The sequence below is a fragment of the Monodon monoceros genome, unplaced genomic scaffold, assembly GCF_005190385.1.
Source record: "Monodon monoceros isolate NGI ecotype Baffin Bay Population unplaced genomic scaffold, NGI_Narwhal_1 Super_Scaffold_6, whole genome shotgun sequence".
NCBI classification, from domain to species: Eukaryota; Metazoa; Chordata; class Mammalia; order Artiodactyla; family Monodontidae; genus Monodon; species Monodon monoceros.
In genome coordinates, this window is record NW_021703783.1 from 39290768 (window position 1) to 39316611 (window position 25844).

The 25844-nt window shown below is 47.9% G+C and overlaps 2 protein-coding genes across 3 annotated transcripts in view; both read right to left on the bottom strand.

Annotated features, from left to right (window-relative positions):
* Positions 1 to 1071, bottom strand: part of BIN2 (bridging integrator 2) — a 32188-nt gene extending 31117 nt beyond the window's left edge. For both annotated transcript variants that reach the window (XM_029204391.1, XM_029204390.1), the window contains exon 1: positions 946 to 1071. In XM_029204391.1, the coding sequence (XP_029060224.1) occupies positions 946 to 1026 (81 nt within the window). In that variant the 5' untranslated portion in view covers positions 1027 to 1071. The remainder of the gene's footprint in view (positions 1 to 945) is intronic.
* A 4388-nt stretch (positions 1072 to 5459) lies between these two features.
* On the bottom strand, positions 5460 to 20524 carry CELA1 (chymotrypsin like elastase 1). The gene is made up of 8 exons (XM_029205653.1): positions 20405 to 20524; positions 19634 to 19716; positions 18383 to 18483; positions 17235 to 17360; positions 16337 to 16473; positions 14196 to 14341; positions 6337 to 6486; positions 5460 to 5612 (listed from the first exon to the last, which is right to left on the bottom strand). The coding sequence occupies exons 1-8, from the start codon at positions 20442 to 20444 to the stop codon at positions 5595 to 5597; spliced, it is 801 nt and encodes a 266-aa protein (XP_029061486.1). The 5' UTR covers positions 20445 to 20524; the 3' UTR covers positions 5460 to 5594.
* Positions 20525 to 25844: the final 5320 nt, after the last annotated feature.

Here is a 25844-nt window from a genome sequence, read left to right on the forward strand (position 1 = left end):
TCTTAAGCATATGGTGTTCATTCAAACGCTTCTAAGACCACAAAGTCTTAGAAAACCAAAATTCTCTCCCAGGTCCCTATCGCTCTCTCCCTCTGGTTTTTCTTCTAGCCTATTCATTTACCCATACCATCTCACCTACCAGAGTGTTGGTGGGTGGAGAGCAGGGGTTCAGGTTAGAAGCAAAGAAAATACTCTGAACGGGTAGAAACAGTAATGCCACTGAAGTGTGTGGAGCAGCGTCCACACCATCTCCGTAGGTGGGCAAGTTATAGACGGACGTACAGACAGCCTACCTAGATGGAGCAGGGCCACCCACAGCCAACCGAGGATACAATGCAAAAAGAAGTGCTCTTTCCCCACCCTGAACAGGGTTACTCTCCAACGCCAAAGCGAGGCCCAGGAAGACGGGCTTCTGCTTACATCAGCTTAAGCAACACCCCGCGGCCAGGCCGGGTCAGGTACTGAGGCAATTGGGCAGAATTTCTCTAGGCCTCCTGGACTCCCGGTCCCGCTAACGGGTGATGCTCGCTGGCAGACCAGCTGGTCAGTACTGTCTTAGGACTCTGGGAAATGACCCTCTTTGAACCTTCAATTTCATCATCTGTAAAAACTACCACCTTCGCTGGGTTGCGAGGCCAAAATTTGCTACACAGCAGTCACCAACGTTAGTTCCTTTCTTTCCCCTTTTCTGGGTCAGCTTGGGCGTTGTTTAAGGTTCCTGAGAGAGGCCGTGGGAACCGTCTCCCAGCTTCCCCCATCCCTGCCCAAGACCAGGCAAAGCTCCGCTTTCTCTCAAATCTGCCTGTTTCAATGGAAACCCAGTCCCCGCTCGCGTTTCCCGAGGTCAATCGGATACCCCTGAGGGCGGCCCAGCCTCCCGGCCCCGAGCGCCCTGCACGCCCTGGTCGCCCCGTTGAGCCTCGGCCTCGGCTCCCGGCTGCCTACCTTCTCCTGGGCCCTGCTGAACTTCTTCTGCACCTGCTTGGCGAAGAGGCCGGCGGCGCCGCTCGCCCTGCCCTCAGCCATCCTGTCAGCTCCCCAGGGGCAGCAGGCCCTGGCCCGGAGCCCTGTGGTTTTCTCTGGGCCCCTGAGGAGGAAGCGAGGTTCCCGGCATGCCGCGCATCCGGTCGGGCGGGCGGGCCTCGCGACGCACACCCCGCCCCGCCACCGCCTCGGGCTCACCCTGGGCTGCCCGAGGCTGCCTGAGGCCCAGGGCGCCTGGCCCTCACGGAGACCCTTGCAAGGCCCACTCGAGGCCCAGCCGGTGGCGCCCCGGGGCCCTCCCCCGAAGCCCATCCGGCTCCTGGGTGCGGCCCGGGGAGGGGCCAATGGGGCACCTGTGGGGCTCAGGCGGGGGCTGGGCCTGCGCCTGTTCCCGGGAGGCGGGAAAGGCAGGCCTGCCCTCAGGCGGCGCTCCAAACCCTCCGGCCCTGAGACAGAGGAACACCAGCCCCGTTGAAGAGTTTGCAAACGTGCGCCAAGACAGTGTTCCCCGAGAGCCAATTAGCTGTAACCGATTAGCGGGGGTGTGTGTGTGTGGGGGATAACTGAAACAAGGGGGTAGAAAATACTGTGATTTCCACTCAGCAAGAGGGTTGTATAAGGGACTTCTCTGGTGGCGCAGTGGTTGAGAGTCCGCCTGTCAAAGCAGGAGACATGAGTTCGAGCCCGGGTTTGAGCACTGGACCGGGAAGATCCCACATGCTGCGGAGCAACTAAACCCGTGCGCCACAACTACTGAGCCTGCTCTCTAGAGCTGGTGAGCCACAACTGCTGGGCCCCATGTGCCACAACAACTGAAGCCCGTGCTCCACAGCAAGAGAAGGCACCGCAATGAGAAGCCCATGCACCGCAAGGAAGAGTAGATCCCGCTCAATGTTCCAGAGAAAGCCTGAGCGCAGCAATGAAGACCCAACACAGCCAAAAATAAATAAATAAAAAGAATGTTGTATGGGAAAACGGGTTTGACTTACATGGGTATGTGTACCGGGTCACCAAGTAAAGTTTATTACTCCAGGGTGCAGTTTTTAAAGATGGAAACCCTCTACCAGAGAGGAGGTTGGCTCTGTCAACTGAAAAAAAAAAAAAAGCACAATCTAAAAGTTGAGAATTACGTTTTATTTGGTGGACAAAACCGAGGACGTAAGCCTGGGACACGGCCTCTCAAGTAGCTCTGAGAGACTGCCGGGAAGAGGTAAGGGAGGAGCCAGGATATATAGGAGTTTTTGCAACAAAGACGAGGTTGTCAGAACATCAAAAGATTATGGTTAATTCAAGAAAACCAGATATCTCAAGGAATTTGGCACTTTTCTATTTGTGGGAAGATGCAAGAGTCTGGGCTCACTGAAATCACTCCTTTGATATGCACCTCAGCTATCTGGGGCCAGTACCCTGTGTTTTCTCATCCTGAGTCTCCTCAGGGTAAACTGTTGGGGCTGGGGGTGGCTTCAGTGGCTGATGGCTTGATGGTCAGCATCCTGTTTCTCTCCTGAGTTCCCTCAGGGCTCACCACTGGGGGAGGGGGTGCTGTAGTGTGATGGCTTGATGGCTGCAACATCCTTTGTTTACTGATACGGCAGGCAACATTCTTTCACTCACAGCTCTAAACCTAGATCTGGTAGGGGTAGGCTGAGCAAAGGGGACAGAACTCCAGATCTGGACTTGAAAGGGAGGAACAACTGAGCTAGAAGTAGAAACAAGGATGCTTAGGAAAGGAGAGGACCTTTATTGAAAAAAGGCTGAGGATGAGGGTATGGAAGCCTGTGCTGGGGGTGGGGAGCAGATTTTTCTAGCTGGAGGAACTAGTACAGTGTACTAGATGGAGAGAGGATATCAATTGTGTAACTTGGGGTGGGACTGCTCAGATTATAACAGTTTCTTCTCTAGGTAGAAGGTCTCCAAATGAGTTACTCCCTGGGACTTCCCTGGTGGCACAGTGGTTAAGAATCCCACTGCCAACGCAGGGGACGGGTTCGAGCCATGATCCGGGAAGATCCCACGTGCCGCGGAGCAACTAAGCCCATACGCCACAACCACTGAGCCCATGCCACAACTACTGAAGCCCACACGCCACAACAAGAGAAGCCACCGCAATGAGAAGCCTGCGCGCCGCAACGAAGAGTAGCCCCTGCTCGCCGCAACTAGAGAAAGCCTGCACAGAGCAACGAAGACCCAAAGCTGCCAAAAATAAATTAATTAATTAATTTTAAAAAAACCTCAACTTAATCTCTAATGCAGAGAGGACCACATTTAAAAAAAAAAAAAAGAAAGAAAAAGAAAAGAAAGTAACTCCCTGACATGTTTGAGGGGATAGCTGGAAATTAGGACTCTGGGTTTGGAGGAACTGCTTACTCAAGGATTTTATAGTACAAGTAAAATTCCCCGAAAGAAAGGAAGAGGGACAAAATACACTTCCTAAGGACTGGCGAGGGAAGCTGGAGGTCTGAGACAAAATTGGAGGGCCTTCTCTGCTATTGTTTTTCAGGTCATTCCCCCAAAAACGCATATTGCACTCAGGGTCAACCATGTGACAGGCATTGCTGGGTGTTGGGGAAGCCAAGAATAAATTTTAAAAATGTGATCCCTGGGCTTTCCTGGTGGCGCAGTGGTTGGGAGTCCGCCTGCCGATGCAGGGGACACGGGTTCGTGCCCTGGTCTGGGAAGATCCCACATGCCGCGGAGCGGCTGGGCCCGTGAGCCATGGCCGCTGAGCCTGCGCGTCCGGAGCCTGTGCTCCGCAACGGGAGAGGCCACAACAGTGAGAGGACCACGTACCGCAAATAAATAAATAAATAAATAAAATGTGATCCCTGACTTCAAGATGCTTAATGTCTGGACGTTGAGGTAGGTTGTTAATCAGATGTTTATAATGTTATGTGCTTAATTCATTTCTAGAAATGGATACAAACATTTCAGGTAATAGGTCATTAGGGTTTATTCCGTTATAACGCTAGCTGTGGGGATGGTCTAGAAGAGGCAAAGTGAGGAAAATGGAAGGACTTCACGTTGGGTGGGGAGGAGTGGGGGCAAGTGGGAGGACCGTGGTGCTGTGGGAACACTGAGGAGAGATGGCGATGGCAACAGGTGTGTCACTAGCAGAAGGAGGCTGACACCTGGGTCCCTGTCAGCAATCCTCAGCAGTGCAGCCCAGCCACCGCTTCCTAAGAAATCGTCTTCAGTGCCAATCCCTTGGGAACTGAAATTGGTCGTCACCAAATCATATAGTATTATTAGAGCAGGAAACATCTTTAGAAGTTAACTAGGTAGGGAAACCGAGTAACAGAAAGGGTTGGTGACTTGCCCAAGGTTACCCAGTTCCTCAGTGGCAGAAGTGAGTTGGGAATAAAGGTGTCCTGTCTAGCCCAGCTTCTTTTGGTGTATACACTGTTCTAGAGGCCTCTGCTGACACAGCAGCCTATAAATTGCAAGACTGGTCTTAGCCAGTTTCTCCTGCTGTAATGTTAACTCTCCCGGTACCTCTTGTCTGGTCCTCAGTGATCGCTATGAAAAGCTACTTTTCACCCTCTTAGCCTTCTCCTTTCAGTTCCCTCTTCACTCTATCACAGGCCACTCTAACAGACTGAGCCCTGGCCAGGATAGGACAGAATTATCAGCTTCCCAGTTCTCTGTGGTTTATAGAACCCCGGATCTGGTTGCTTATTTTTGTCCAGCCTTGAAGTGCTGACTCATACTTAGTTTGAGACCACATTTTATTTTCCCCTCAACCCTTTCCTTTCTTTGTTCCTTATCTTCTTTTCTCCTTTTTTCTATTCTTTCCTCTCTGTCTCCTTTCTAATTTGTCACTTACGTTGTCTGCTGGCATCTGACCTACTTACCTAATCCGGTACTCCTATCTTTAATATATCCTTGTAGTTGCCATGACTCAGAACCTTGGGGTGAGCACTGTTCTAGGCACTGAAGGGAGAAACAAAAGAAGGACAAGCCTACAGTCTACTTGGGAGAGTCAGGGCACATTTCGTCACTTAGGAACATTTTAAAGCCCTCTGTGCCTTTGAATATAGCAAATATGTTTGGGAGGAGGGACAGATGGGCAGATTAATGGATGAGTAGGTCCTAACATAATCCAAAAAGGACAATGTAAGACCACTCTCACTTGGCTTAGTTTGTGAACTGATAGAGATGGCAGCAAATGGAAGAACGAGCCCAGAAATGTGGTGAAATCCAACTCAGGCCCTATAACTGCATTTCCACTAGAGGGCTTAATTACAAATAAAAAGACACAGGGGGCTTCCCTGGTGGCGCAGTGGTTGGGAGTCCGCCTGCTGATGTAGGGGACATGGGTTTGTGCCCCAGTCCGGGAAGATCCCACATGCCGTGGGGCGGCTGGGCCCGTGAGCCATGGCTGCTGAGCCTGTGCGTCCGGAGCCTGTGCTCCGCAATGGGAGAGGCCACAACAGTGAGAGGCCCGCGTACTGCAAAAAAAAAAAAGACACAGGGTAATATATATATTCAATTTTATTTGCATTTCTGCATCTGGCTCAGTAGTCTGTTAGAATGGTTTTTCCTGGATGGCCTCAAGTCCTGCTGTGGATCTAGGAATCATCTTGGGAAGGCCGTTGGACACAAGAAAATGTTCAGTTGTTGGCAGTGACCTGAACGAAAAACCGGTTATATCCAGTCAGTAACTTCTGCGCACCTCCTTTCTTTTCCCTTCAAGGCTCCCAGCTGAGCATGGCCCTGTACTGGGTTTATGGGGGCGGGGGGGGGGCAGGAAGTAGTTCTCAGCTGTGTCAGGACAATTCAATGTTATAGGCACATACTCAAGGCTTAGTGTCAAGGGCAGACCTTGAACCGGTTGTGAGTCAAGGTTCATGCCACAAGACTCCAGAATGTGTTTGAAGACTGGAGGGTATAGGTGGGATAGCTGTGAGGCTCTACCACCAGGTCAGTGTAGGTATAGTCTCACCTAACCCTCAAGCATTGTTTAAGGTGGTAAAACCTCTTGGCAAAGGGTAAGAACTGGTGGAGGAGAAGGTTAGTGCCTCTTCCCTCGCCCAGGAGAGGGAAGCCATTTTCCCCTTGGCTTTGACTTTGGACAGCACTGATATGTACCTGGTTCAGATCTGCTGTTGCCACCACCCACCTTACCCTAAGCAGTAAACAATACAGTGAAGCATTCTTAGTGGGTGTGTGAAGTGGAACTCAGGACGGCAACGTTATCGAGCGAAAGTACACTATGGAGGAAGGGAAAGGAGTAAACATTTGAATGCGGTGAGGAAGAGGATGGCTTCCCCTGCTTAACTTTTGCTCCCCAACCCAGCCAGTGCTTGGGTCTCCAGGTAACCCTATTTCAAACCATCATTTGAGAGGACTCACGTTATTTATCCAAGAGATGTAAGCAGAGACCCGAGTGAAGACTGTGGGCTTCCTGGAGACATTACAGCCCAGGCTGGACACGAAGCTGGTCACACCGTGGACAGTGTACCGGCCATTCACCAAGCAATGAAGGGGACCTCCAGAATCACCCTGTGGAGAGGAGAAGCAGTGTCCTAAAACTCCAGATCTTTTGATCTTTGGGCCTTTGTTTCTGCTTACACCCACCCACCCCCATCTCTGTTTGTACAATCCTGTACTGTTTAAAAGCTCCAATTAAGATCCCCACTTCCTTCATATCCCCTCAATCAAGATGAACCTCCTCTTCCTTTCTAAACGACCATAGCACTTCTTCCTTTCTTTTGTAGCACTCATGTCATGTTCTGCCTTGTGTTTTGGTTTCATAATTTGTTTCTGTCTCCCACGCTTATCTGTGAGCTTCTTGAGACAGGAACTGCATCTTACTGATATTTTCCTCTCCACGATGCTAGCATAGAACTTTGAACATCTTAGGCTTCAATAGCTGTTACTGACTTAAATTGAACCTGGCGTGAGGGGAATAAGTTGTTCTAATGATTTATTTATCCCCAGCATTCAGACCAACGGGTCTAATTAGACTTAGCCTTTAGACACAGGGTAGGTAGTCAAAACATGTTAAACTAAACTGGCGTAAAGAGAAGAGAAAGGGATGTATTGGGTAGTGGTTACGTGCTCGGGCTTAGAATCAGACAAACCGGAGTTTACAGACTGTGACCTTGACGCTCGTTTCCTTACTTACTTACTTCCTTACTTGGAAGATATTTCTTTGGAGAATCTGACCAGCTCAAGAGGGAAGATCTAAAGATACTAACATTGGAAGTCCCCCAATGAAATGGCCTAGCCAGATCCCCTGACAAAGCAGTTCACTATAGATGAACACCACCTAAGGCTCAGAGCTACCTATCAGCTCTTCACTGTCCGACTCTGAAATAAGAGCATATGATCAAGGATGACCAAACATCTGAAGAAAGCCTCAATTATAAAGATAAAGGGGCTTCCCTGGTGGCGCAGTGGTTAAGGATCGCCTGCCAATGCAGGGGACACATGTTCGAGCCCTGGTCCAGGAAGATCCCACATGCCGCAGTGCAACTAAACCCGTGTGCCACAACTACTCAGCCTGCGCTCTAGAGCCCCTGAGCCACAACTACCAAAGCCCGCACGCCTAGAGCCCGTGCTCCACAAGAGAAGCCACTGCTATGAGAAGCCCGCGCACCGCAACAAAGAGTAGCCCCCGCTCACGGCAACTAGAGAAAGCCCTCGCGCAGCAACAAAGACCCAATGCAGGCAAAAATAAAATAAATTTTAAAAAAAATAAATAAAAATTTAAAACCTCCTTATTTAAAAAAATAAATAAATAAAGATCAAAACAAAGAGAAAGAAATAAAAAATGAAGGCAACCAAGATTATGCAGGGAGAAGAATATAAACAACAAAACTATGATTAATATTGCATCCATGATACAAGAACAGCAAGCTATTAGAGCATTCAGAAAACAAAAAGAGCCTTTGGAAATTATGATAGTAGAAATGAAAGACTGGGTTAGGAGATAAAGCGGACAAAATATAGAGAGAGAAAATATGAAAATAAGAGGACCAATTTAGGAGGTAGATGTGTGAATAATGGAAATTCTAGAAAGAGAAAATAAAAATGGAGGGGAGGAAATGATCAATAAATAAACATTTTCAGAAGCAAAGATCTGGAGTTTCCAGAATGAAGAAACCCACTAAGTGTCCCTCAAAATGAATGCAGATAGACCCATACCAAGATACAGAACAAGAGAAGATAAAATAGGTCACTTATAAATTAGTGGAGAGTTTGGGGCTAAACTGGTGATAAATTGAGTATACATTATGCAAATTTGAAAAGACAATTATTAACCCCAGGGAAAACAAAATTATGCAGGGAATAGCATTTTACATAATCATAATAAATACTAAATGTTAATTTAACCAAAATTATTTGGGGAGGTTGTGGGTGCAGATAGAAAAGTTCATGCTGGGGGCAAGTATATATGTGTAAAAGGAAGAGAGGTTGCACATCTTACATAATGCCTGAGCTGAAAAATTAAGTGGCAATATAAGTATATGCTTTTAGAGAGGTGGAAGTAGACACTGAAAGAAATCAGCTGAAGAGTTGAAAGTGGTCCTCTCTAGGGAGGGAGAGCTTGAGGTGGTAGAAGGAACACTATGACTGTTCTTTCCCACTATTAGGCCTCATCGTTTTATTGGCCACCTTAAGCAGTTTAATACACATAGCTTCAATAAAAATTAAAACTTAAAAAAAGAAGAACTAGGGAAAGAGACCAAAAGTTCAAATTGCGGATAACTCTTTTAAAAAGGAAATAGCTGTACCCCATCCCAACTATGTTTAGGAAAAGAAGATGCTTCCTTTAGACTATTGTGCTCAATACAAAACAAAACAGTTTAAATATCTTCCACTCAAATTCTAATAGGGGTTTGATAGTATTTCTAAGCTAGAGGAATGGAAGGTAATTGAATTGTATATCATACGATTTTCTTAAGCTAATTGACCTGAAAAGAAACAAAGACTGTAGCGATGGGGGGTGTGGCTAAGGATATTAGGGCAGAAGGAAGAGCTGGGAAAGAGCTCGGTGGGAGACGGTGGATTGAGGTGAGAGGGGCTTAGTGAATCCACTCTGAGGAAAAGGGCTGGGACCCAGAAATCTGAAAGCCCAGAAAACAAAGACACAATATTTGGGAAATTCCAGTGGGAAGAGACCTGGCGACACAATCGCTTCAGAGAATTGCCTATCTGGAGTGGCAGCAAGGAGAAAAGTACTCTAGTTTTTCAGAGTTCAAGGCCTTGAGAGAGAGCAGAGGAAAGTGAATTAAACTCTGAAAGGTTAAACCTTAAGAGGTTATAGGTGAAGGTGGCTGGTGAGGACCTATAAGAGCTTGACTTATGTGTTCATCTTTTTTTTTTTTTTTTTGCCCCAACTTGCAGATAGGGTTCCCAGGATATAGGACTTTTAAGTTTTGACACTGGTGTGGACAAAAAAAAGTTGCCTGCCATGTCAGTAAACAAAGAATTTTGCCTTCCATTCTGGGAAACAATGAATGTTGCCCGCCATCAAGCCACCAGCCACTGCAGCCACCTTCTACATCCTGAGGGGATTTCAGGATGGAGAAAAATGATACTGGCCCTAGGTAGTTACGATACATATCAAAGGAATGATTTCTGTAAGCCCAGACTCTTGCATCTTCCCATACACAGAAAAACACTAAAATCATTCACTTGAAATGTCTGTTTCTTGTTATTAGCAGTAATATTTGATGGTTGTCTCCATGTTTTTTTTTCAGCAAAAACTCTAATATATCCTGGCTCCTTCCCTTACCTCTTTGGAACAGTTGCTCAGAGCTGTCTGAGAGGCTGTCTCCCGGGCTATAGTCCTTAGTAAGATCACTGAATAAAACATAACTCTCAACTTTTAGGCTGTGCGGTTTTGTTTTGTTTTCATTTGACACTGGGGAAGTCCTGGGAAAATTGGGATGAGTTGCTCACCTTACTTCCGTAGTTCTAAATGCTCACAAAAAAAAACCCTTTAGGGACTTCCCTGGTGGTCCAGTGGTTGGGACTTAGTCTTCCAGTGCGGGGGCAGGGGTGTGGGTTCGATCCCTTGTTGGGGAGCCAGGACCTCACATGCCCTGCGGCCAAAGGGCCAAAACATAAAACAAAAGCAATATTGTAACAAACTCAGTGACGACTTTAAAAATGGTCCACATCAAAAAAAAAAAAAAAATCTTTAAAACAAACACACAAAAAACCCTTTAATCTTTGATTCTACTATTTCAGCCAGCCTACCAGCCTCCTTCTCCACCTAGCTTAGAGCTTGCATTTGATCTACAGTCTTGTCTTTATGTCCCAATAATGCATGAAAACCCAGCCCTGGATTAATCCATTCCCTACAACTAGATCTTTGAATGGAGTGAATCATATATCCATTATGATTATTGCATGGTCTCCAACCTCAGCCTATATCAGTAACATCATGGAGGCCAGTCTTTCTAAACCCATTCACCTTAATCAGTCCAGACACAAACAACCCTTGTCCCTTCATTTTCAGCATTTAATCTGACTCCTGGTTCATGAGTAAATAGAAGCAAGATTGCAGAACACCTGCCAACTTCCAGCTACCCAGCCTGCATTCTCTTTCATGTCCATGCACATTTTTGTGTCCCTCTTCTGTTCAAGGCCAGCTCCACCTGTGCTCTTGGTTCATCTCTTCCTTCTCCTCCGGGATCTTGTGTCATCCATTTTTTCCCTCTCTCCAACTCTACAGGATCCTTTCCTCTCTGCCCAGAAACACACTTAATTTTCTTCCCTCTTAAAAGATCCACCCCCTCCATGACTGTCATCCTCCTTAAAGCTACCAGACTTGTAAAATTCCTCACTTTCATCCAAGATTCTCGAAAGAGTATTCTATGTTCTTTGCTATGTTTCTTTCTTTCTTTTAAATTGGAGTATAATTGCTTTACAATGATGAGTTAGTTTCTGCTGTACAACGAAGTGAATCAGCTATATGTATACATATATCCCTCCCTCTTGGACCTCCCTCCCCCCCCATCCCACCCATCTAGGTCATCACAGAGCACTGGGTTGAGCTCCCTGTGCTATAGAGCAGGTTCCCACTAGCTATCTATTTTACACAGGGTAGTGCATTTATGTCAAACCTAATCTACCAATTCATCCCACCCGCCCCTTCCCTGCCCCCTGCCCCATGTCCACACGTCTGCGTCTCTATTCCTCCTCTGCAAATAGGTTCATCTGTACCATTTTTCTAGATTCCACATATATGTGTTAATATACGATATTTGTTTTTCTCTTTCTGACTTACTTCACCCTGTATGACAGACTCTAGGTCCATCCACATCTCTACAAATGACCCAGTGTTGCCTCTTCATTCCTTACCCTTCAATCAAGCTTCTGCCCTCACCACTCCACTGAAACTGTTCTAGCTGTAGTTACCAGTGACCCGCCAACTGTGGAAGTAGCCACTTTCAGTTATCCGCCATGGCTCCTGGCTGCAATGCATACTATGTGATGATGTATCAGAATTTCCTGAGATTTTGTGAAACCTTTATTTACTATGCTTTTCTCTTATCTCTTTTTTAGATCCTTACGGGTTCTTTGTCCTCCAACTATCTCTGAAGCACTCAAATATTTATGTTATCACTGTTCTTCCCCCCAGCTCACTGTTTTTTTTTTTTTTTTTTTCCCTCATTCTCCCACTTTTCCCTGGGGGAGGTGGGGATGGGGGGTGGGGGACTTTGAGGGATCTCATTTCCCGTTAAGCTTATCTCTAGCCTAGCTTTCTCCTTCAGGCTCCACTCTCTTTATATATAGTTTCTTACCAGTTAACTATAACTGAATGTCCCACTGGGATCTCAGACTCAACTTGTCAGACTCAACCTTCCCTCCTAAATCCTATAAATATTGTCTCATAGAGGCAACAAACACCTCCCCCAAATCACTTAAATCAGATGCCTGGAAGTCATTCTTGGTCCTCCTTCCTCCTCTCCACTGCCCTAATTCGGGCCCTCAGATTTCTTGCCTAGATAATTGCAAGAGTCTCCTAAGCCGTCCCCCTGCTAATTTTGCTCTCTTCAAAAACACGCTTAGGGCTTCCCTGGTGGCGCGGTGGTTGGGGGTCCGCCTGCCGATGCAGGGGACACGGGTTCGTGTCCCAGTTTGGGAAGATCCCACGTGCTACGGAGCGGCTGGGCTCGTGAGCCATGGCTGCTGAGCCTGCGCGTCCGGAGCCTGTGCTCCGCAACGGGAGAGGCCACAGCAGTGAGAGGCCCGCGTACGGCAAAAAAACCCCCAAAAAACATGCTTACCTTGTCATCAGAGAGTGCTTCTAAAAGGCAAATCTGATCATGCTGTTCTCCGGTTTAGAACTCTTCAGTGGTTTCCCAGTGCCTAAGATAAAGGTTCATGTCCCCCAAGCATGACATTTGAAGGCCTAAGTCGTGTGGCTCCTACCTGTCTCCAGTGTCATCTCCTGACATTCCCTAGTATGGTAATAGTTTATGTTCTAGCCCAGAGGTCAGCAAACTTTTTCTGTAAAGAGCCAAAGAGTAAATATCTCAGGCTTTGCAGACCAGTCTCTCTTGCAACTGTTCAACTCCGTGAAAGCAGCCATAAACAATATGTAATGAACAAGTAAGGCTGTATTCCAATAAAAGTTTTTTTTAAAGAACACTGAAATTTTATATTTTTCATGCGCCATGACATATTATTCCTTTCTTAATTTGTTCCCAACCATTAAAAAATGTGAAAAACATTCTTAGCTCATGGACCACGTAAAAACAGGCAGCAAGCTGGGCTTGGAGGCTGTGGGCCCTGACCTCTGCTCTAACGGTAGGGAATGCCCTATAATTCTCTATGTGTTCTAGGTTCTTGGGCCATGCCTTTCTTCATGTTCCCTCTCTCTGAATATCTTTTCCTCTTTTTTTGCCTGGCTTTCTCCTATTTAAGCTTTATGACTCAGTGCAGGCTCTAGTTTCTCAGGGAAGGCAAGTCTTTTCCGACACCAGCAGGCAGAGATAAGTACCTATCTTTTGAACTCCACTGTGTTTATATTTATCTTTGTATCTTTCGTATCTTTCATACAAAGACGAATCAAACACAGTGCCTAGTATTTAGCAGATGATCAAGACTATTTGTTGAGCTGCATTAAGAAATCTGCAAACTTATGGTCACCAGAGGATAAGGGTGGGGGAGGGATAAATTGGGAGATTGGGATTGACATATACACACTGCTATATATCAAATAGATAACTAATAAGAACTTGCTGTATAGCACCGGGAACTCTACTCAGTACCCTGTAATGGCTTATACGGGAAAAGAATCTAAAACAAAAGAGTGGATAAATGTATATGTATAACTGATTCACTTTGCTGTACACCTGAAACTAACACATTGTAAATCAACTATACGCCAATAAAAATTAAAAAAAAAAAAAGAAATCTGTAAGATGGTGCATTGGTGATCGATCTTGTCTAAATAGAAGATGATTTATATATATACTATTATAAAACTATTTTGTGCACTTTCCCCTACCATATTCACCTGTATACATTCTGCTGTCAATAATAGTGGGTCAAAAGGGTGGTGGTGGAAGAGCTATAAGAAAAATTGGGGTTGATGGGAGGGGAGCTAACTTATACACAGTTACAACCACCACTCCAGGCCTAGCCCCATGGCAGCCATTAAAAATCTAGAGCACAGGGGCTTCCCTGGTGGTGCAGTGGTTAACAATCCGCCTGCCAATGCAGAGGACACAGGTTCGAGCCCTGGTCCGGGAAGATCCCACATGCCGCAGAGCAACTAAGCCCGCGAGCCACAACTACTGAAGCCCGCGCGCCTAGCGCCTGTGTTCCGCAACAAGAGAAGCCCATGCACTACGAGAAGAGTAGCCTCCACTCGCTGCAACTAGAGAAAGCCCACACATAGCAACAAAGACCCAACACAGCCAAAAAAAAAAAAAAAAATTTATTAAAAAAAAAAATCTGGGGCACAAATAACTTCTAAAGAACACTCACATATACCAACACACAAACTTTTGAGGTGGGAGAGGGCAACAGGCAAGATGAATTTTAAGGTTCCTTTAAACTTGGAGATTCTGTGAATATAGACATAGTAGCACAGAATCATTCTCCTTCAGATGCTAGAATACAAAGTTTAGTCTGTACATAGGGGTGTGAGTAGGTGTGAAATAGGTGAGTAAAAGGTGGGGGATGGGAAACAGAGAGGGGAGGGACCTGGGGTGAGACTTCTGACACTTCCTGCCTGTGTTCACCTGGCATCCAGAGTGAACTCCGTCTCCTCCAGCGCACACCATGGTATTCTTCACGGTGGAGCCCCAGTAAGAGGAGCTGGAGCAGGTGGCGTAGTCCACGGTGGGCAGGTAAGCCTGCTGCAGGGTCTGGGCCAGCTGCCCATTGGCTGAACAGGACACACAGCATTGGAGGTCAGCCCCAGATGCTATCCAGGGAAAAAAAACCTTCCACACCCGGCTAAACCTTCCCAAGCTCTGATGAAAGCTGAGGTCAGGGCAAGTTCCTTTTCTCTGCCCATTGCATGTCATAGATCCTCCTTTTGTCTCTCTTTATATAAAAGCTACAGGTACCTTCCTTTAAGGAGTCATCCTTGACTACTGTTCCCAGGTTCCAAACCACTAATCCTACGCCTGCCTTTTTTTTTTTTCATCTCATGGATACCTAAATTAAGTAACTAGAATGGTCTTATTTGTTAATAACTTATCTGTCCTGCTCCCTCCTTACACTGTAAACCCTGTGAAGCAGAACTGGGACTATGCACCCTTGTTTCCATTTCTTAAGAGCTTTCCTTTATCTGCAATTTTTTTTTTTTTTTTGCGTACGTGGGCCTCTCAACTGTCGTGGCCTCTCCCGTTGCAGAGCACAGGCTCCGGACGTGCAGGCTCATTGGCCACGGCTCACGGGCCCAGCCGCTCTGCGGCATGTGGGATCCTCCCGGACCGGGGCACGAACCCGTGTCCCGTGATTTGGCAGGCGGACTCTCAACCACTGAGCCACCAGGGAAGCCCTATCTGCATTTTTTGACTTTTCAAAGCCTTTGCACATGAATTACTTCTTTGGATACTTACAACAATCCTTTCATGTTATATATAGATCAGGAAATTGAACTACAATGACATTGAGTGAACTGGGAGCAGAGCTGGATTAGAAGCATGTGTCTCTCTCAGCCCCAGGTTTCCCCAGTAGACTGGCTGCTCCCAGCAAGGCCTTGCCTCCCCTCCAGAGCTCAGATCCTGTCTGATGGCTGACAGCCTTCTGTGCCAGGCCTGCTGTCTCTACCCTTGTTAACTATCTCTGCTCATAGCCTCTCCCACCTTTCCATGTCATCTAATGACTTTTCCTTCCAGAAATCTTCCCATGATTGACCAGAAGAAGCTGAGGCCTCCTCTGCCTCGACTCCTCTGGACCTGCAGCCACCCCTGGCTCATTCACTCCAGCCCACAGCCTATAGACTGTCTATGAAGGCAGCACGATGGTGTCATGACCACCAAGGCGGAAGCCAGGATACCTGCCTTCTGGCCCCAGCTAACTAGTTACTAACTAGTCATGTGATTTTTTTTTTTTTAATATTTATTTATTGGGCTTCCCTGGTGGCGCAGTGGCTGAGAGTCCGCCTGCCGATGCAGGGGACACGGGTTCGTGCCCCGGTCCGGGAAGATCCCACATGCTGCAGAGCGGCTGGGCCCGTGAGCCATGGCCGCTGAGCCTGTGCGTCCGGAGCCTGTGCTCCGCAACGGGAGAGGCCACAACAGTGAGAGGCCCGCGTACTAGAAAAAAAAAAAAAAAAATTATTTATTTGGCTGTGCTGGGTCTCACTTGCAGCACACGGGATCTTTGTTGCCGTGTGAGAGATCTTCTTTGCGGCATGAGGCATCTTTTAGTTACGGCATGCGGTATCTTTTAGTTGCAGCATACAGGCTCTTAGTTGTGCCGTGCCCGATCTATGTTCCCTGACTAGGGATCGAACCTGGCCCCCTGCAATGGGAGCGCAGAGTCTTAACCGCTGGACCACCAGGGAATTCCCTGGTCATGTGATCTTGAACAAGGTCTTTAATTTCTTTCTTTTTTTTTTTTTTTTAAGGTCTTTAATTTCTTTGGGCCTCAGTTTCCTTATGTATAAAATGAGAGGCTGGTAACAAAATACTCTCTGAGGTAAGGTGTCTATCTTTTTTTTTTTTTTTTTTTTTGGTTATAAGAATCTGAGAATTTCTGACTTGACTATTCCATGGCTTGTTCTTAGCTTGATTTCATGAACCAGTTATTTTATCTCTGGTTCCTGGTCTTTGGCTCTGAACACCTAGGACCACAGAAAAAGTGCCCCAGAAGCTCAGCTACCTAATCAAGATCCATGTGGTGGATGGTGCCAATGTAGGCGACTTACTCATGGTCCTGCCCCAACCTGTGATGTAGCAGGGGCTGTTGTTAGTCAGGATGGTTCCCTCCTTTGGCAGAACACCCAGCTGGACATAGCTGTTGAGGGTAACATTCTGGGCCAGGCGCAGCAGGGCGATGTCATAGCTGCGGGAGGAAAGGAGACCGCTCGCTTGCAGGACCAGGCCTTCCTTTAAGTCAGCATAGGGACAAGCCCTCCCTAAGCCTTGTGTGCCCATGGAATTGGAAACCAATGACTTCGAAGAAGGAGGGGACTGACTCTCCACGACTCAAATTTGAGGAACTACGCATTTGGATTGTAGGATATTCTACGTTTAACAGCAGCCCCTGCTGGTGAGGTCTCAGCATTGTCGCCTAGCTCTGGTCTGCAACCCAGGGGGGAGTGGAGCTCGCTTCTTTCAGTTGTGAATGGGGACTCTGGAAAGGAGCAGAGTGCTTTAATCTTCGTAGCAGAGAAGAGTTCTCAGAGGAGAAAGATGTCAAATGCTCTGCAGAAATATCCGAATTACTTGAACCCACGCTATAGAATTGGCTACCATCTTAACTACTTCCTTTCCAAAAGTTTACAGCTCAGTCTTACAGGAGTTTTCTCATTGTGAGATTCATTTTAAGAAATCTACTTTTGCTGATGGAGTCTATTCCATAAAATGAATAATAACTAACAATAAAAACAGGAACATTAAACTCTGCAGAGGAGATTCAGGGGATCCAATCACGCAAACCAGCGTAGATCAAACAAATCCCCAAAGATCTTCAAACATTCTCAAGTCCTCCAACATCTTAATTCTCAGAGTCCTCCTGGATGAATGGGAAGGAAGCCAAGACCCCATGGCTGGCCAGTCAGCCCTCCACCTCCCAGCCCCAGGTCAGCCCCGCCTTGCCCCTACCCTGCAGCCACATTATTGCTGTTCCAGTGGGGATGCACCTTGATCCTCTGCACGCTCACGTACTGCTCGGTGCCATCGTTCTGGCTCAGGTTGTGGTCTCCAACCACCACACGGAAGCTCATTTGTCTGGAGGGAGAGAGGGAAGCCCTGAGTGATCCTTCTTTTTCCCCCCTTAGAGAAAAGTTGGGAAGCCATCTTACATCTCATCTTTAGGACAGGAATCCATCTTATCTGGCCCAGGCAGTGGAAGGATGGAAAACCCTGGAAGATGAGGAAGTAACCAACCCTCTCATCCCCAATTTGGTAACCTGTGGAAGTGACAAAAACTACCATCAACTTCACGTTCCCAATTTACTAAGCTAAACATCAGAGGCTGAATATCTCATAACTTGGGAGAGGTGTGGTGAGCATAAATGAAATAATGGCTCTCAGCCCATAGAGGGATTTCGAGGGACATATAAACTTCTAGACCAGTAGCAGTAGTTCTTTTGTTTTTAAAATTTTTTTGGCCACACCACATGGCACGCGGGATCTTAGTAACCCCCCGACCAGGGATTGAACGCGTGCCCCCTGCATTGGAAGCATGGAGCCTTAACCACTGGAAGTCCTAGACCAGTAGTTCTTAAAGCATGGTCCCTGTACCAGCAGCATCAATATAACCTGGAAACTTGTTAGAAATGCAGATTATCAGGCCTCAACCTGGACCTTCCTATCAGAAACTCTACTGGGCTGGGCCCAGCAATCCGCACCCTGCAGGTGATTCTGATCCATGCTCAAATTTAAGAACCACTGCTCACGATAAACATGAAAAAATGGTTACCAGTCAGGCGTTGACTAGGCACTTAAATATTTACCTACCTAATTCTCACAATAATTCTACAAAGTAGGTAGAGATAAGGGAGGGAGAGCTTGGAGAGCTAAGTAAGCCATCCACGTTCACATAGCTAGAAGAAGCTGGGACAGGAGGTGAACCTGAGTTTGCCTGACATTATAGTTTGTACTTTCCATTATATCCTACTATCTCCCCGCAGGCCGCCCAACACCTCCTTAAAGTCTTGCCCTGAGCAGTCAAACATACATATTCCTCCAGAAGGACGAGACTCTTCCCCTCCCAGGGGCTCAGAAAAGCTGGTCTTTGTTTTTCTCACTTGTCCACACAGTGAGCAGCTGTCATCACCCAGTTCCGTCTGATGAGGGTCCCTCCACAGATGTGAAACCAGGAACCTCCAGACTGGTACTGGAGGGAAATCTAGGTGGGGAGAGAAGAAAAGAGGGATAGGTTGGTGATTCTTGAAAGGCATTGACCCCAGCCATGTGTTACCTCCTTAAACTCCTGCCATACCTCAAAACATCCTCCAACTTTCTGGGCTAGAGATGGCGAATTGTTTTCATTTGACCTTTTGCTATTGGGGCTACCTGGAGTAGTGGTGAGAAGGGGCGTGTAGATGCCCCTGGGACCAGCAGAAAAGAGTGTTCCGTCGTTTGGTGATGTTTGCTGTGTACATGGAAGGGGGAGTAAAGACATACACACACAGTGCATTCAGCATCGTTACCCTATATTATTGCAAAGGGCCAGGAACCCAGGTCCTTCTACCTCCATTCCCTCTTGGGAAGGAAATGTAGCCATGGAATTGCTCCATCACCTAAGCCACAAACTTAGGTCCCCAGAACTCCCCTCCGAAGTTTTGAAGATACACCCTGTCCCCTCACCCCAGCAGATACTTAGAAACACCACCGGAGTATTCATTTTTATCAGCTCATGCCTCCTCCTTCATTGCCTCATATCACACAATAGCTCTACCCCTGAAAATTGGGGCACAAACTTCTGTAAATTGAATTTAATTCCAATCGCAGTGATTTCTCTCAAAGTATGGCTATTCACCAGTGAATTTGCCACTTTTACACTTTTAGAATTGCTTAAATCACAGCCTAGCTGCCCTATTTTGAAAGTGGAAACTCTTTAAATAGCCAAATGAGCAACGTGCTCCATTCGGGGGCAGAGGTGTGTTTGCAGGTGTGACACGAATTGCGTGGAGTGGTGTGTGTGTGTGTGTGTGTGTGTGTGTATGTGTGAAGGTGTGTAGAGTCTGAGGTGTGGGTCTGGCACACAGTCTTGCTAGTGTGGCACAAGAGGTATTGCTGGGAGTGTAAATGTGGTTTGTGTTTGGGTATATGCCTGGGAGAGTGAGTGTGGTTGGTGTTTAAATCCTTTCCTCCAAGCCTTTTGCACTTAGAAAAAAATTCCTAAGCCTCGTCCCATTCATCTTTTAAAGCTAGAATCCAGGCGGTTGGAGAGCTTCCTGTTGATAAGGATATACACAAACATACATAATATTGCATATCAGGACACGGGCAACTCTTATTTCGTTGGCAGTCTGGGGCTGTGAAAGAACACCCACCTGAGAGGGCCAAGAATGCCTCTGGGCCTCAGTCCCTCCAACTACGCGGGCGTTGGTTTCTGGAAAGTCCTGGGCACTATGTCCTTTGTGGGGCAGAAGAAAAGTGAGTGATGACTAAGCATGGGGTCAGCTCAGGGCGGGAGGGCGGGTGGCAGTTGTGCTTTGTCTGCAAACTCACAGTTCCTCCCTAGCAAATGAGGGGCCCGGCTGTGAGTTCTCTGAGCCCCTTTTGAAAGCAGATAAGTCTAAGTGCCTTCTGCTTTTCTGCTTCCCCTACGTGTCCCCAGAACTTTGGCATGTTACAAGGACCCATCTCACATTGCCGTGCCAGGCCCCAGAGGTTCCCCATGGTCTCAGCCTTGCTTAGGGTCACCCCTTGGCCTGAGGTGACTCCCCGCTCCCTACCCCCCCCCCCCGACCCCCCCCTCCCCCTCCCACACACAGCGCTTTGGCGGGATTCTCCAGGGGGCAGGGACAGCAGTGCACATGCCACCAGATGCCCGCTGAGGATGTCTTCCTGTCAGTGGGGTTGGTGGGGAAGCCCAGGGCTCTGGAAGAGGCTTCTCTCTGCTTCATGGCTCAGGGGCCTTTCAAGCAGAGGCCCCCGACCTTTTCTATCATGGGCTCCAGGAGAATAAAGTTTTCGCTAGACTCACAGGCAGGGTCTCCTTCCCATCCTGGGATAGAGAGCAGACCTGGGCTTAAGGAAAGCTTTCCAACCCTCCTGCTCAATCTCCCTCCTACAGAACTCCAGCCAGATGACCCACTTACCATGAAGGACCAGCGTGGTGAACACCAGCAAGCGCAGCATGTTGCTAGCAAGTAGACCACTGCCCCCTTGCCACGAACCAAGCCCTCTTTAATCTCCGCTTATCAGCAGCTTTGCTGACCTTCCTGTCAACTGGCAGGGCTGGTTGGAAGGCAGGGAAAATCACAGGTGATAATGGAAACACAAATGAAAAGGTTTCTTTTTAAGTAAAAGAATTTGTCTATGAACAAAGACAGAACAAGGTCAGGGCTGAATTAATAATCTCTTTCAGCTGAAAAGCATCCAACTAAGTCTTTTTCAGAAATAAGATGGAACAGCACAGTGAGATCAGCTCGGTGCTTTGTGACCGCCTGGAGGGGTGGGATAGGGAGGGTGGGAGGGAGACACGCAAGAGAGAAGAGATATGCGAACATATGTATATGTATAACTGATTCACTTTGTTATACAGCAGAAACTAACACACCATTGTAAAGCAATTATACTCCAATAAAGATGTTAAAAAATATATTAAAAAAAAGAAATTAGATGGAGAGCCAGGACTGGCATTTCCCTTGGGATGCTCCACTTGCTCGTAGCCTGCCACCGTCTCACTGCCCTCGGGGGCACTGTCAGTGCAGAGACCTACCCTGTGCACCAGGGGCTGGAGGCATGGGGGGCTGGAGGAGAGAAGTGTGCAAGGAGAGCAAGAAGAAAGAAGAGACAGCAAAGAGGGAAATGGCACGTGCCCCCAGGACGCAGACAGTGGTGTAGATGCAAGGAGACAAAAGCAGAGTAGCTGCAGTGGAGAGAATTCTGATGGAAGAGGGTACTAGTGAAACTGTGCACCACGGGTTGGGACTTGAACCTACGCGGCTGGGCCTCGAACCCGGCCAAAACCCACAGTCTGCCAACTGAGATCACACACCTGGTTTCAGGACTTAATGAAGCTCAGGTTCTTGATGTCTTATTGCAGAAAGGATTCAGTGAGAGATAAAGTGATAGGTAAGAAGTGGATTTATTTAGAGAGAAACACACTCCACAGACAGAGCGTGGGCCTTCTCAGAAGGCGAGAAAGGCCCCAGAGTATGGGGTTGTCAGTTTTTATAGGAGTGGGTAATTTCATAGGCTAATGAGTAGGAGGAGTATTCCAACTATTTAGGAAGGGGCGGGCATTTCCAGGAATTGGGCCACCGCCCACTTTTTGATCCTTAGGGTTGGTCTTGGAACTGTCATGGCACCTGTGGGTGTGTCATTTAGCTTGATGTGTTACAATGAACGTATCCTGAGGCTCAAGGTCTAGTGGAGGTCGACTTGTCTGCCGTCTTGGACCCATTTGGTTCTAATAAGTTTATGTCGTGTCCTCTGGGCTATGTCATTCTTTCAAAGGTTGTGCTCTGCCCTCTTCCCTCCTGCTTCACTAGGAAACAGGTTTGGGGAGACTCATCTGGAGAGCAGATAAAAGAGAGCTCCCAGAGAAGGAGAGCGTCGGTGAGAAGAGGGAGCCCTCAGGATAGGGAGCTAGTCTGCGTGCTATGAGGGTAGAGAGCAGGGCAGGAGTGTCCTGCAGGAGATGAGAAGCTCTGGCCATCAGAGTCAGGAGAGGGGGACGGAGGGAGGTGCCGCGGGCCTTGCGGTGGGTAGAGAACTTTGGGTTGGGAGGTCCCAGAGCAAGGACTGTGGGTGGAGCTGCGACTTAGGCTGAGAGAAGCCAGAAGCCCACGGGGAGGCAGGCAGGAAAGTATGTCAGTTCACCTGGGGGCTTTTGTTGCCTAGACACTCCAGAATTCAAGTTTCAAGCCTGCAGGTGTGGGAGAGGCCTGGAAAAGGCTGAGGAAGGAGTTCTGTACAGACGGTCACCTTTTCAGGTCCTTGAGCTGCGGGGGGTGGGGTGAGGGGGGTGGGGAGGGTGATGGGTGGGAATTGCACTAAGGGTTCCCTCTCCAGCCCCACCCCCAACATTCTAACCCAAAGGAGACCCCGGGGGGGGGGGGGGGGGGAGTTGAGCCGGCTGGGGAATCCGGGCCTCCTTTGTCATTCTCCACCCGCCCCCCCCACCCCCACCCCCCGTGGCCTCCTCTGGAAAATAGGGAGACAGCTCTAGCCCCCAGGATCAGGGGTCCAAGGGGAGGCTCAAGGGCCTCTTAAAGGTTACCCCTCCACATCACAGACTCCAAAGTGAGCCCTTGAGCGCAGGGTCAATATCACATCCATCGCTGCACCCTTGGCGAAGCCTTATCTGTATTTGCTTAAAAACCAAACGTTTAGGATTGCACTTAATGCTCCCAAGCCATTGAGTAATCTACACACCCAGCCTCATCTCCCACGCTGGTCAGACTCTTTTCCTCCTCTTAGGGTGAGGTGTAGAGGAGGGCTTTGGCTTTCTTTCTGAGGCACTGCGTATTTTCCAAGAGGAATGTATCCTTTTGAAATAAACACGGGCACAAAAATAAATGTACAACGATGTGGGTTCTAGTGTAGTCTGTCACCAAACTTTGTGTAGTTTGTCATAAAGTTTGTTGCAAAATTGGGAAAAACCCAAGTATTCATCAATAGGGGAAGGTTAGAGAAATTGGGTTTAATCATATTAAGGAATACTACCCAGCTTTAAAAAAAAAATTTATTTATTTGGTTTTAATTTTGGTTGCATTGGGTCTTCGTTGCTGTGTGTGGGCTTTCTCTAGTTGCGGTGAGCGGGGTCTACTCTTCGTTGCAGTACGCGGGCTTCTCATTGCGGTGGCTTCTCTTGTTGTGGAGCATGGGCTCTAGGAGCACGGCCTTCCGTAGTTGTGGCTCGCGGGCTCTAGAGCGCAGGCTCAGTAGTTGTGGCGCACAGGCTTTGTTGCTGTGCGGCATGTGGGATCTCCCCGGACCAGGGATTGAACCACCAGGGTTTCACCACCAAGGAATCCCAATACTATCCAGCTTTTAAAAAGAATGAGTTAGACTTAAATGACCTGACATGAAAAGATGTCCTTGGTATATTAAATGAAGACATCAAGTTTCAAACAATATGGTACTCTGTGTGTGTCTTTATATATTATGTATATTCATAGAAAAAGGGTATAGAAGGTTTATACCTGGAAATTATTACTTTTCTAGAAGTTATTACTTCTAGAGAATGAATCAATGGGTATGGCAGTGTCGTGAGGATCAATTTCACTTTTTCGTTTTTCGTAATTTTTCGGCCATATCGCATGGCTTGCAGGATCTCAGCTCCCCGACCAGGGATCTAACCCGTGTCCCCTGCACTGGAGGTGAGGAGTCTTAACCGCTGGACTGCCAGGGAAGTCCCTTATTTTTGTAATTAAAAATAAGAATATAGGGCTTCCCTGGTGGCGCAGTGGTTGAGAGTCCGCCTGCCGATGCAGGGGAAGCGGGTTCGTGCCCCGGTCCGAGAAGATCCCACATGCCGTGGAGCCATGGCCGCTGAGCCTGCGCGTCCGGAGCCTGTGCTCTGCAGCGGGAGAGGCCACAACAGTGAGAGGCCCACGTACCGCAAAAAAAAAAAAAAAAAAAAGAATATATTCTGGGACATTTATCTATTTTTGGCAATGGCGCCAATACTCTTCAAGTGGGAAATAGATCCCCAGAGGAGATGAGCCACGCAGTGCTAAGGGGAGAGAGGTTCCTGGAGCCAGGAGATAGTAACACAGGGCTAGTTATCATCAAGATTTTAAACAAGACTTGGGCGTCCCTGGTGGCGCAGTGGTTAAAAATCCACCTGCCGATGCAGGGGACACGGGTTCGAGCCCTGGTCTGGGAAGATCCCACATGCTGCCGAGCCACTAAGCCTGTGAGTCACAACTACTGAGCCCGTGAATCACAACCCCTGAAGCCTGCACGCCTAGAGCCCGTGCTCTGCAACGAGAAGCCACTGCAACGAGAAGCCCGCGCACCACAACGAAGAGTAGCCCCCGCTCTCCGCAACTAGAGAAAGTCTGCGCGCAGCAACGAAGACCCGACGCAACCAAAAATAAATAAATAAATAAAAAAGATTTAAAGCAGGACTTAAGGTTTTAGGTTAGCCTGAGAATGGTCAGAGGGGTGGATTTTAATAGTGCAGATGTGGGGTTAGGGCAAGGCTATCCTCGGCTAAGGGGAGGCCAAGAAGCTGGTTTCTTGAGTCCTCCCACCTCCCTGTTCGTGCCCTCTCCCTCTTCTTGAGCACCTCTCTTCCCTAGTCCTCCCTTCAGCCCCAAACCTGCTGCATCTCTCAGTCCCCGTGGGTTACCCTTAGCTGACCGCCCTTGCGAGATGCTCTGCTGCTGTGTGGTTGGGGTGAGGAAACTGAGCACCACAGCAGGGCTCCTCAGTTGGGCATGCAACGTGAGATTGGGCTGGAGAGCTCTTGAGTGATGCTATAGAGAGTATGAGCGATATTAGGATACATAGCAAACAAACAGTGCCTGGTAAATGTTTGGATGTTGAATGCAACCAAGAGTAGGGCTAAGATTGGAGTTAAGGACTAAGGCTCCCTAGGATTTACTGGACTTATTAGCATGGCATTCAAAGTCTTTTCAGTTGGGCCCCAAGCCACTGTTCTACAGGGCCGACTAACCCAGTAAGCACAGCAGGTACAGTGCCTGAGGCCCACAATACTTTTTTTTTTTTTTTTTTTTTTGCGGTACACGGGCCTCTCACTGTTGTGGCCTCACCCATTGCGGAGCACAGGCTCCGGACGCGCAGGCTCAGCGGCCATGGCTCACGGGCCCAGCTGCTCTGCGGCATGTGGGATCTTCCCGGACCGGGGCACGAACCCGTGTCCCCCCTGCATCGGTAGGTGGACTCTCAACCACTGCGCCACCAGGGAAGCTCCCACAATACTTTTTAGGCCCACAAAAATGTTTCAGTTTCTTTTAAAATCAGAATACAATCATCCTGGATTATATTCGTTGTTATATCAATGCAGTTGTAAAACATACTCTTTACCACTTTTTTAATGAAGGCACAAGTGCCTAGGGCTCATGAAAGCCATAGTGTGGTCCTGACCTTCTAGCTTCTACATTCACTGCGCCCCCACCCTTCAGTCCTCCTGGTTCCCTGCCACTTGTACTGTTGTCCCTCTGCGACTTTTCTCACACTTGAGACCTTTGCTTACTGAGCTCTTCCTACCTGAGGATCCATCCTTTGAGGTCTAAGGTCAAATGTCACCAACTTTGTGAGGCTTCCCTAAATGGAAGGAATTGTTCTAAGTCATGTAGCACATCTCTGAACATCTCCAGGCTTGGCATGACTTGCTTACCTCTCTGTTTTCCCAGCTGAAGTATGAGTTCCATGGGGGAAGAGCCTTATTATCTCCTCATGTCTACATGTGTCTACATCTGGGGGGCCAGAGGATATTTGGAGACGAGACAGTGGCTGTGACAGAACTTTTCAGATGTGTGTGATTCTTCACAGCTTGAATCAACTGATCCTCCAAACAGATCAGCTAAGGGGCATAGCAGGGGAGGAGGAACCCAGTGC

Bases quoted from the DNA above. Each gene is read 5' to 3' on its own strand.
- CELA1 (XM_029205653.1), bottom strand. From the start codon at position 20,444: ATGCTGCGCTTGCTGGTGTTCACCACGCTGGTCCTTCATG. The intron at 17,361-18,382 runs GTGAGAAAAACA...CTCTCCCTCCAG, and splicing joins GCTGCTCACTGTGTGGACAA to ACAAATGAGCTTCCGTGTGG. The intron at 6,487-14,195 runs GTGAACACAGGC...TCCTCTCCACAG, and splicing joins GAGTTCACTCTGGATGCCAG to GGTGATTCTGGAGGTCCCCT.